Source organism: Eschrichtius robustus, chromosome 9 (genome assembly GCF_028021215.1).
Source record: "Eschrichtius robustus isolate mEscRob2 chromosome 9, mEscRob2.pri, whole genome shotgun sequence".
Classification (NCBI taxonomy): Eukaryota; Metazoa; Chordata; class Mammalia; order Artiodactyla; family Eschrichtiidae; genus Eschrichtius; species Eschrichtius robustus.
The window spans coordinates 38,861,697-38,874,484 of NC_090832.1; the positions used below are offsets into that span (position 1 = coordinate 38,861,697).

Here is a 12,788-nt window from a genome sequence, read left to right on the forward strand (position 1 = left end):
AGAGAATTCTCCAGACCCTTTCAGTGGAGGCAGAGGCAGAGCACAAGCTTATCCAGTACTGCCTGGGGCACTCCCAGAGACCCCAGGGTTCTAGTGCATCTTAGTGTCTGGTCTAGTATTTTGCAGTATGTGGCACATGTACCACTAATGGTACACAAGATGATTTTACATTACATAAAGATTAACATGGGGCTTCCCTGGTGGCGCAGTGGTTGAGAATCTGCCTGCCAATGCAGGGGACACGGGTTCGAGCCCTGGTCTGGGAAGATCCCACATGCCGCGGAGCAACTAAGCCCGTGTGCCACAACTACTGAGCCTGCGCGTCTGGAGCTTGTTCTCCACAAGAAGAGAGGCCGCGAGAGTGAGAGGCCCGCGCACCGCGATGAAGAGTGGCCCCCGCATGCCGCAACTAGAGAAAGCCCTCGCACAGAAACGAAGACCCAACACAGCCAAAAATAAATAAATAAATAAATAAATAAAAATAAAGGAATTCCTTTAAAAAAAAAAAAAAAAAGATTAACATGTCTATTTTAATAGTCATACATTTATTACAATACTTATTAGAACCAATGTGACTAGTACATCTAACTCATATTTTATAGACTTGATTGGCTAGATGAAGCCATATTTTTTGAAAAATTGGGTTATACATGTAAAAATATTTGTAAATAATATTATAGATTATACATATTACAAAGATAATATTTCAATTAAGATAAAAATATATTATTTAATACATAGTACATGGAGATGGTTATATATCCAGCAGAACATCAGTGAACCCCCTGTTTATATTATATGCAAGAGTAAATTTCAGAATAACTAAAGACTTAAATATAAAAAATAAAACAAAAAAGTCTTGATCGAAAACCTAGAAAACTATATGTAAAGCCTAGTGGTGAGGAACTTCCTAAGACTGAAAATCTAAAATTTATTCTTTAAAAAGATGGGCACAGTCATATTCATATATATATAAATCTATGAGACAATAAATAATACCACAAACAAAGTAAAAAGGAAAACAAAAGCAAAGAGAAAAACATACTGTATTTAATAAAAGTCTAGATTTGGTCAGATGTGTGTATGCATTTGTGTAAAACTCATGTTTATGTGTGGATGGGTTATACAATTAAATTAAAATATTTTTCAGATATATAATAAGTAGTATTTGATTATGTTTAAAATAATAAAGCTTAAATTCTTAAAATATTTCTTTTTCTGTTACACTAAATGATTTCTTTTTTAAATGTCCACTTTTTATCTTGCTTGCATTATAAATACATTCAGCAAATTGCTTATTCATGGAAAACTTGGACATAAACTTCAGTTTGGTCACATTGACCGATGACCATGACCTTTGAAAGGATCTATTTTCCGTTAATGAGCTTTTACTGGGCTTGTCTTTCACAGTGATAATTAGCCCATTCTCCCTGTATCACCGAAAGTTAAAATTGCAAGTTTTACTCAATGACATTAACCATCAAAAATAAAATCGGAGGCTTAGAACATATTGTGGCATAAAAGTTTATTTAAACTGAGGTCAGAATTTATAATTAATTATTTCTTTAGAATGCAATCTTTTTTTTAGTAAGTAGGTTTTATTTTTACTGTCATCATTAAATGGTTTTGAAGCATATTAATAGCCTAAAGTATTACGTCAATCATTTCATGCTCTTTTCTAAAATATCAGCTTATTCCTCTCCAGTATGTTCAAAGGAGTTTTGTACAGGCTTGAAAAGAGTTTATATATGCATACATATTTTTTGCATGATTTTAATAGAAATAGTGATTAAAATCTTTATTTTGATAAAGGGTCATTTAGAATGAAACTGGAATAGAAAGCAGCATACTATCTGGCTACTTGGTTACGAGTCACAGTGATGGCATCTTACCGCTCAAATTTAAAACTTTGTAAACCAGCGGTCCCCAGCCTTTCTGGCGCCAGGCACCGGTTTCGTGGAAGACAGTTTTTCCACGGATGGGGTGTTGGGGGATGGGGGCGATGGTTGGTTCAGGCGGTAACGCGAGCGATGGGGGGGATGGTTCAGGCAGTAATGCGAGCGATGGGTTCAGGTGGTAACGCGAGCGCTGGGGAGCGCTGGGGAGCAGCAGATGAAGCTTCGCTCGCTTGCCCGCCGCTCACCTCCTGCTGTGCGGCCCGGTTCCTAACACGCCGCAGACTCGTAGCAGTCCGTGGACGGGGGATCGGAGACCCCTGTTGTAAACAGATCTTCATAAATCTAGTCAACAATGGTATATACATTGCATCCCCTTATACGAGCTCTGAAATATATGTGTATGTGTGTAAATGTTTGGCATATTCATTAATAATTATAAAACGCTAAAAGCTAAGATGTGACCATTATTTTCTCCAAATAGTTATCAAGCTATTCTTGTGACTGTTAATGCATCATTTCCCCCAGCAAACTTGCTTCTTTTCCTCAATATTCTGTCTTGGTGACTGACACCATCTACCTACTTTCTAGAGCTAGAACTCTAATAATCAAATCATTGGCCTTCCCTACCCTCTAATCCTCCCCTCCCCACGACTCTAACCACCAAAGCAGTCAAATCATGCAGATACTATTTCCTGAATATTTCTGAATTCCTTCCCTTTCTCTACATTCCTCATACCATCCCCAGAGTTCAGCCTCTTTTCAAAGAAACCTGGATTTCTACAAAATTTTTCGTTCAGTTTCTGGGGCTTGCCTCAAATCCTGTGCCCTGCTAACATAAACTTTGCAAAATGCCAATATGATCAAGAGCCTTTTGTGTAAAATTCAGCTCTGACCTACAGTGTTATTTGTTATAAAGTACAGCTTCCTTATTTGGGCAGTCAGACATTGTAAATGTATTTTTTGCCTTTCTATCTCTGTCTTCTTCTCTCTTCATTTTGCTATGAGTGCCTTTGCCTCCAGCTACACGAATAGAGCTGCAGTTTCTTAAGTATAGCCTCCTTTCATCCTCTAAGCTTTACACATGCCGTCCCTTTGCCTGGCTTAGGTGTCCTTCTCACACTAAGTTCTCACAGTGGCTTGTGTACGACACCTTCCCACAATTAGAAAGCAGAGCTGTGATTGTGGTTCCTTGTCTGTTTTCCTCAACACTCTCTAAGCAACTGGAGGACAGGACTGGGTCTTGTCTGATTTTATCTCTAACACTTGATTCTCATGGTAAATGCTCAATATACATTTATCAAAAAAATGAAAGGGGAGGAAATTATGATAACCACTCAACAGTTAACTTTGTTTAGCAATGTTCTGAGAACTCAGCAATTTATTTCAGATAGATGCAGTGTTTACTCTTTTGATAAAAGCATTAACTCTAGTCTCATTTTCTTTAATAAGATATAGAAGAATATCAGTAGGGTGGATACATTATTGCAGTTGATGAATTTAAGAAAATTCATACCAGATACATTTGAATTGATAACTTCAGTTCATTCCCAATGTTACTTTCAGAAACGTGTGCTTCAAGGTAAATATTTCTGAAAAGATACAAATTTTTAAACAAAGTTGCAAAGTAGATATACAAGGGAGTTTCCATTTACCATCTCAGCAAGGAGTTCAGAATCTGTGGAAGATGGACAATGGCAATAAGAAAAGTGTAAAAAATGTCAAATCTTTACAAATCAGGGAGAGCAGAGTCTAGAGCCATCTTTTTTATTCTCATAACATAGAACAATGCCTGGAACAAAGTTAAGTGCTAAACAGACATTTGATGGATGAATGTACAAATGAATAAACACAGAATATTGGGGGAATAATTGAATGAATGAGTGAACTAAGCTCATATTATAATATTAAGCTATGAGGTAAAATAAACCAAATATAATATCAAAGTAAGACAGCTTGACAAATCATGACAGACCTTAATACAGAAAGAAACAAGTATAAAAACAAAGAAAGAAATTTTGGAAAGAAGGGAAATAGCTTTAAACATAGTTTATTGTACTAAAATTTTTATAGAAGATAAGATGTGGATTGAATTTGGTCGGAAAGACAAAATCAAGTGGTTACATTTTTCCTAACGGCCTCACAGATAAGACTAAATAAGGCTGTTCATTCCTAGTTCCAGTTGTGTGTCTGTGATCTTGGTTTAGATTATGTTTACAATTCATGAAAAATCAAATTTGGACAGAAACACAAGCATGCTTCTTTTCTATAATACCTTTGTAATTCCTTTTGTGCTGATTCACCATACAAGAAAAAAAAAAGTCAAAATGCATAGGATTATGGTTGTGACTGGATTACAATAGCCCCATGAGCTATCCATTTTGTTATACATTAGCCTTTCGAATAACAAAGATCTGAGTTCTAGATATCTGAAATTTAAATAAGTGATGCTAAATTGAATAATACATCCTAAAGCCAAATTTTAATTTTGTATTGCTGTATAATTTTATAAATTTAAATTGCATGCTTATTTTAAATATAATCACTGTCCTTTGGCTAAAGTAATAGTCTGAAGTCATTGTTATGGGAGATATATAATGACTAAGTTTTGCCTTTGTTGCTGTTTTGAGACTTTCACCCTGGACTGTGGTCGCCAGTCCATAGGGCATATGGAAATCACGAGAGTCTTGTTTTTTGTTGTGGTTGTTTTGTTTTGTTTTTTTTTTATTTATTTTATTTATTTTTGGCTGTGTTGGGTCTTCGTTTCTGTGCGAGGGCTTTCTCTAGTTGCGGCAAGCAGGGGCCAGTCTTCATCGCGGTGCGCGGGCTTCTCACTATCGCAGCCTCTCTTGTTGCGGAGCACAGGCTCCAGACGCTCAGGCTCAGTAGTTGTGGCTCACGGGCCTAGTTGCTCCGCGGCATGTGGGATCTTCCCAGACCAGGGCTCGAACCCGTGTCCCCTGCATTGGCAGGCGGATTCTCAACCACTGCGCCACCAGGGAAGCCCAAAAGTCTTGTTTTGAAAGCTGCCCTTTCCAAAGTCTACCTTCATAAGTGCTGGGTGGGGGAAGTTGATGGTAAGTATTACGACTTTATGGAGCTCAGTTTCTCTTTGTTGCCAACAGCATCTTCATTCCTTTTCCTTCATTTGGCAATAGATTGACACAGGGTAACTCCTGGAGTTAGTTGTGTTGGGGAAGGGCAGTAGGTTTAGTTAAACTTGAACCTCTTCTTTTTATTCATACTGACCTTGAAAACATATTCAAATATACTTTCACTTCACTAGAATATAGTCAGCATGAGAGTAGGGACTGTATTCCCAGCCCTTAGAACCAGTGCCTGACATATAGTTACCTCAGTAGATATTTGCTATTATTCTTGATACTCTAATTCAAGCTGATAGAACTAAGTCTAACTATCTGGGTTCTAGTCTTGACACCGCTGTTTTGCAGTACTTACCACATAATCTCTCTGAGCAACAGTTTTCTCTTCTCTCAAGTGAGAATGGGATTAGCTTCCCAGTCTCCCTCAGGAAGATCAGTTGATAATAATACATGTGAATTTGGCATTACAAATTCTGAAGTGTTGCACAAATATGATATTGTTAGCCCAACAAACAAATAAAAACTTTTTGAATGGTTATTTATTACCTTCTGACCTACAATTCCCCTGTCCATATTGACCAAGACTGGGACTGCCACAAGTTATGCCCTGCAGAAGAATACCAGGTCGAAGAAGCAAGAAAGGGTGTTATCAACCAAGGAACGCATAAGACTGCAAATAAGAAAAGAGTTATTTGATAGTCTTAGGGATTGCAATTTGGGAAATACAGATCAGGTAAAACCAAGAGTGTTCTGGGGAAGAAAGAGTGAGGGACTTATAAAGGCAAAAGCCACAAGGTTGTGAAAGTTGTCTGACAAGAATTACGATTGACTCTGATGCAAGAAAGGACATATTTGTCCTTAAGGGGTAGATTGTGATGAGTGATTTAGGGTAAGTGTCCATAAGTATCTGGAACACTGGGCAGATGTTCTGGATGCTTGCTTTAAGACCATAAGTGGACAAAGTTCAGATTCCATCCAGGCTGAGAAGTGCATAAGTCATACACTTCCTCAGTGGCCTCCTGGCTCCTTTTTAAAGAGCTCTCTTACCAATACCAACTCCATTTTGATTTTCCTTTCACAGTATAAATCTAGCATGTTCTCTATTCAGTATGCCCTGAGCTCTGGTGTAGCAGTTGTGAATGCTTAGAAGGGACACTTCTATTGATTAGCACAAATGTGTCATTTACAGTAGCTGGGGCCCTGGCCAAGACCACCATTCTTTGATTCTGTTACACTTGATTTAATGTTGAAGAAACGTAGTCCCTGTCATGATGAAACCTGCTTTCGAAGGTACAGAAAGGGCTGCAACTTTATTCTTAAATCCTTGTGGCTAGGCATGCAGCAAGGGTGAGCAGAAGTGTCAACGATGGTGTAACAAAGCATTATGTTGTTCTTAAAGAGCTGATCAGTTTTGGCCCTTAGAAGTCAGAATTACCAATGGCAATGCATTTTGTTACTTACAAAATGAAAATTCTGTCTCCATTGTACATCCAGGAAATGTATAATTTTAGTACTAAGATCTTTATTAAAACTCTATATGCAAATATTTAATATTCATCATCTCAAATTTGATTATGCTATACTTCAAATAGCCTTTCATAGCCAGCCTTGTATACTAATGCAAATAAACTTTTCAAGTATGGTTAACAAAGAGAGTGAGGAAAGGATAAGGAATCAAGTGGATGTAGCACAGTTTTAAAAAAATATTTTCATATTTGGAACTTTTCAGTTGTGTTTGTTTATTCAACTGATAAGTGCAGTACAAATAATAAATTATTTTAGTCTTTTAAAAAATTTATAAAGAGCCATAAATGCATATAATAATATTCAGTAGACACAATTGTGCTGAACTGAAAATTCTGCTCTCCAGAGTTTATATTTAGAAAGCAAAAAAGGGGCACTAGAGTTAGTTCTGTACTTATGAACACCTCCCAACAATACTTATAATTATCTGTGAACATGATGGTAGTTGCTCTCTTTCCTCAGCCACCTTCTTCACCACCAGACTTGTTAATATTTTTTACACAAAACTCTGAATTTTCTTCCCATCCCCATATGTATGTCCCCACCTAAACAAGACTCAGGATGCAAAAGCGCTGAGAACAGCTACCACCCTCCTGTCCCCCCAGACTTTGTTTCCACCCCTCCCTCATTTTCCCATAACAAAGCCTCCTTGCCCTCTCCTTAGCCCCCACTGCTAGGACTCTCCACCCATTCACTCCATTGTTGGCCCATTGTTGGCCCTCTTTGTCTGATCCTAAATCCCTTCCCTGCCCCACTCCTCACCCCCACTGGTGCCCTTTCCAGTAAAACACTCCACCGTTCTGGGGTCCCTCCTCCTGGAGAGCTGCAGGCAGTGGCTGAGATTCATCTGTATTCATCCTGCAGACCCGCTGTGGGTTCAGGGGGAAGGGAAGGCATTGTTTCTTGATGTGGCAACAAGGCTTCAGACACTGTGATAATCTGGTGATAAAGGAGCAGATGCAAAATGTGCCCTTGGAACAACGGCCTGGGACTGAGAACACAAAGGCACAGAGGGGTTCATTCTCGCACACAGCACACGAGTTTGGAGCATCTCCTATGTAAAAGGCACCGTGAGGCATTTGATATTCAGGTCGGCACATCAATTCACTAATACTTACCCAGGGCTGGTCATTGCTCTGGGCACTAGAAGTAGACAAATGAATATGAGAAGCTTCAAGGAGCTTACATTCTAGTTGGAGACTCAGAAACATTAACAGGCAACTGCAATATAACATAGGTAGGTCTTAGATAAATGTACAAAGAGGGTGGTCTGAAAGCATCCAGGAGGGGCATTTAAGTCACCCTGGAAGTTGATATCTAAGGCTTTCTGAAAGATCTGAGGCTTAAACTGACTAGGACTTGTTCCCATCCCTCATGTAGATAATATACAAACACATTAAAAAGCATGAGGATGTCTACGGTTTTATTTGTAAAACAATTCAGCTGCATAATATTAAAAAGGTTTTGATTGGCATACTGAGACCATAACCAACCTTCATAATATTCTTTAATTAAAATGGGGAAACACATTTGTGCTCCAAATAACCACCTTATGAAAAAATCCTCTGGGACCTAATGCCTGTTTAGAATAAAGAATAGCACCAAATTATGGCAGAGATAAACAAAAACTGTAATACTGTGCTTTTTGTAATTGGTGGTGAATGCATTAAAAACATTATGGGTTTTTCATATGAATGAAAATGCATGATTTTATCCATTATGCATTCTGAACATTCATTGGAGAAATACTTTTCTGAATTGTTTACATCTCTTGGCTTTATTATAATGGTAGCTATGAATGAGTTGAACATCAGTTGTATACTTTGCAATGCAAAGTCTCTTCAAAGAAATGAACCTGTAAGCCTCCAGGGCTTACATTCTCAGTTATATAACCCCAATTATCATATACATGAAAAAGTGGTTTAATCTCAGTACTTCAGAATGCCATGTACAGAGCTAAAAGAATGATGGAGCTGAAGTAATTTTCCTTCTAAGAGAGACATTTTAAGAAGCCATATTTTTATGGAAACATATTTATCACTATTATCAACAATACATTAAAGTAAGGAAGGTTAGTTATAGAGGGAAAAGAGTAAGCTATTGTGCCTGACACTGTGCTGAAAACTCTATTCTTCATGACAATCCTGTGAGGTAGTTTTAATGATTTCGGTTTTATAGGTGAACACTAAAGTACAGTTGCCAGTAAAGACCAAAGCCAGGATTCAAAGCCAGTACTGTTCCATCTACACCCTACTTTTATGTCACTATGTCATATGCCTCCCCTATGCCTGATTAGTATTTTTTAAATGCTAGCTTAAATTGCTTCCTGATCTTAAAACCACTTAACATATATTTTTAAGTTCGTTCTTTGTCAGTTACTCTCCTCAAAGAGAAGGGATTGGCGAACTTTTTCTATAAAGGGCCAGATAATAAATATTTTAGATTTGGTGGGCCAAATGGTCTAGGTTACAACTACTCCACTCTGCTACCTTAGCAGGAAATCATAGAAATGGACAAAAGACAACACAAACAAATGGGTGTGGTTGTGTTCCAATAAAATTGAGTCCTGCAGAGGGAGTAGGGGGAAAGGTGGACAACTGGATAAAGTCATTTCTGTCTTAGGCTGCACACTACGCACATTCACAGAGGAAAGAACAGACACAGTGTGTCCCAGAAATCACAGAAATTTTGGGTTGGCCATAGTATATAATGGAAGGGATGAGTGATGGGAGACGGAGTTGCCTGAGACTTGGTGTGTGCGATTCTTTGTACTCATGCTTTTTGTCATTATTAGGGTTAGGATAGATAACAGAGCCTCAAAGGTAGAGGTGACAGTGATATGATCTGTTGGTTTTGTGTCACCTGCATAAAAGCCCTTTTATTGCACCTAGGACTTCGTGGCACTTACTGAGCACTACGGTTTTCCTTGAAGAGTATCACTTTTTCACTCTCAGCTGGTCTTGTTCATTGTAGGAAGGAAAGGGCAGTCCCTGATTTACATTTGCAGAGACCGACTGCCTTGTAGGCAGGTGAAGTGACACCCAAGAGGTCCCTCAGTCACCTCTGCTCCAGCGCCCAGTTCATGCTCCATCCCCAACCTTTTGCTATTGACCTGTGGTATATTCTTTATGTCTTTAAAAAGATAATAATCTGACAAGTCCTTTTCTGATTACTCTCTCCTTTCAGAAGAACAAACGCCATCTTTAAAAATAGACAAAAAGAATACTTGAGTGCTTTTTAATTTCTCATTTAGGTTTGCAAATCTATTTATGGAAAGTCTCCTTAGCAGCTATTCAGTCTTTCATCAGGATCCATTGCAGGGCAAATTGATTTTGTCCCATTCACTAATGGCTTGCTTTACAGGTCATGGAATCTGAGGATTATGTGACTATAGAAAGGGCCATATGAAAAATAATAAAATACTATTTCATAAGAGGCACCAGAATAATGAGTTTAAAAAAAGACTTTTATTCATAAGGTCTATGAGAAGTACAAATGAACAATTGAATAAATTAATTAGTGATTTCATTAAAATGTTCTGCTTTACATAATTAAGACAAACTATAGATTATTTTCAATTTCATGAGAAATAACTTGTAGGACACCAGGAAATGTTGCTATTTTGCTATAAACATTTTGGTAGTACTATGGAGTCTATGGGTTCAAAAATTGTCATTTTTATGAATAAGGAATTGTAGTTCTCACAGACTGTGTACCTTAACACTTTCTGTATTACAGAGGCATATTCTGGGCTGGGATCATATTCTAGATTTTTTTACTTGTTTGTTTGTTTTGGGTTTTGCAATTTTTAGGCCTTCTTGTTAGAGAATGTGATCTGATCATTTGGCAACTGAGAATTCTTCACAATTGAGTGATAAATTGAAAAGCTTGTTTTTTTAATACTAAAGATATGTTATCTAAATAATACTAAAAAAAGTTCAAATCTATTTTTTGACCTTTCACTGTATGACTTTTAAGCTGTTTATTAACCTGAAAGGATTCCCCACATTGTGAGTACTGAGGGTGGTAGATTTTGTTGAGTAAATTTTCTTAGGATCAATCAGCAAATATTACAGCCAGGATTTTATTCTGCTTAATTGCATTTATGCTTCCGGCATTTTTTAATTATTGGAGCGAATTTTTTCTTTCTCTGGGATTGGTGAAGGAAGGGGTTATTCTTTGAAGAAACATTTTTACTGTAAATATTTTAATTTAGCAATCATTAAGTTTTTTATGACATGTTATAATTAAATCATACAAAGCCTATAATCTATAAGAAAATTTTCTCTGAAAGCGTAACATTCATACATGTTGATTCTTTTGGCAAATAATAAAATGTGTAGTCTTTATTTACATTATAGTTTATGGATTAAGGCATAAAGGATAGAATTATTTAACTGTTAAATATCTGATTAAAAGGATCTAATATTTCAAGTTAGTGAAAAATGAATAATTTGGACAAGTAATTAAGTATCTGACCTAATTGCAATTACTTTGGGTTTTGATGGTCTGTCATTTCATTGAAATATGTAGATGGCATATGCTTACCTAACCTACCATGTCTGTGTGTGTGTGTGTGTGTGTGTGTGTGTTTAGCTGTGCATACAAATTTCAAAATACATACACATACATATATTTTTTAATTTAACATTTCTATAACAGAAGAAAAACAATCAAGAGCATTACTACCAGAAGCCATCACTTGAATAATTTCACAGTTACCTTTGGAACTTTGGAACATAAGTGCTCTTTATGAGTCATTGTGGCTTCTGAAATGACTGAGTTTTCCACAGGAAATTTTATATATAAATAAAATTTTATATATATATACACACACATACATATATATATCCAGAAAATCTGGCTTGTGTGAGTATCTTTAATTTTATCTTTATTATTCTAGACTTATTTTGATCTAGAATATCTTTAATTTCCCTGGAGCAGAGATGCTATATATGCCTAAAGCAACATAATTATGATCAGTTTTAGGACTAGGGTATTAACCATTATGATTTTCTCCTGAAAATTGCCTTAGCAAATTTTTTTATGATCTGATTCTTTTTACAATCTGTGGAGTCTTTTTAGGAGGCACATTTCCTCAGAAGTAAGATGCAGAATAGAATTGATGCCGTCTTTGAAGAACCTCCTTTAATACTGAATCAAAGGGTTTAATATTCATATTTGAATATTTAATGCATTTCCTTTTTGTTATAAAATTAAAGAGGAAAGTGATTTTTTTATGCAAGAAAAATGATCCCTAAATTGTTTCTCACTTCTCTTCTCTTCTACAACGGAGGGAGACATTGGATGGCAAGCATCTTGTAGAGCATAACTGTAGAGCTATGTTACTCAAGAGAAAGCTGCTTAGTAGTTTCTAAAAACGCATGCTATAGGGCAAACACAATTTTATAAAGCTTATTTTACCAAATTTGCTATGACTTGGTAATACTAATGCAGCTGTAATGCTTGAATAAGCTTAGTCAAATAAAGCCTATAAAAATGTTCACTCCACAGAAATAACTGCTCTGGGTGATCTAAGGTCAGAAATATGTGTCTGTCAATAGTAAAATCCTATTCGGATAAGCTTTTCAAATGATAGGTTAAGGAATTTCACTGTTTCATGTAATACTGACAGTTCCAACACCTAGAGGTGACCCTGGATTTACTCTGAGGGAAGTGGCTCCTCTCTCCGAGTCGTTAGCACCAAAACCAAAGTCAAGTCCACCTGACAGTAAATACCAAGTAGGTTCTTAGAGGACAATGACCTAATTTTCCATTTATTTCTTACTCCTTGAGGTGCTGAGGATATAATTTTATCTCCAGAATACTCAACAAAGTGACTGCTCTTCTGCTCAATAAAAACTGAAATGTTGATGGGTGTGAAGGGGCTAGAAGGAAAAAGTTCAACCATTCATCATTTTGTTTATCTGTTTTCTTTTTCAAATTGTTTTGTATCAGAACTTTAATTTCCCAGAGAAAAAGTCTTCTATAGTTGCCAATGAGTGGCATCTTCTTCACATACAATTTAAGATCAATTTTAGGTCTATTTGGACAAACAATTCAGAGGATGAAAATGTTAGAGACTAAGCAATACATAATACTTTGAAAACTCCAATAATGAGTAGACTTCAGAAAACTGATTCTCTTTAACTACTCTGTTTCAGTTTCCTTTCATATCATGTGTGCAGCTTTATCAGCTGTTTCAAAAACCCTATGAGCTCCTTAGAAGAAAGATTTGTATAAAGTATTATTTGTGTTTACCTAA

At 36.6% G+C, this 12,788-nt stretch overlaps 1 protein-coding gene across 1 annotated transcript in view; it reads left to right on the forward strand.

Annotated features, from left to right (window-relative positions):
* The first annotated feature begins 1,880 nt into the window (after positions 1 to 1,880).
* TRDN (triadin) overlaps positions 1,881 to 12,788 on the forward strand; it is a 341,870-nt gene continuing 330,962 nt past the window's right edge. The window contains exon 1 of the mRNA XM_068550829.1: positions 1,881 to 2,253. Within this exon, the coding sequence (XP_068406930.1) occupies positions 1,881 to 2,253 (373 nt within the window). The remainder of the gene's footprint in view (positions 2,254 to 12,788) is intronic.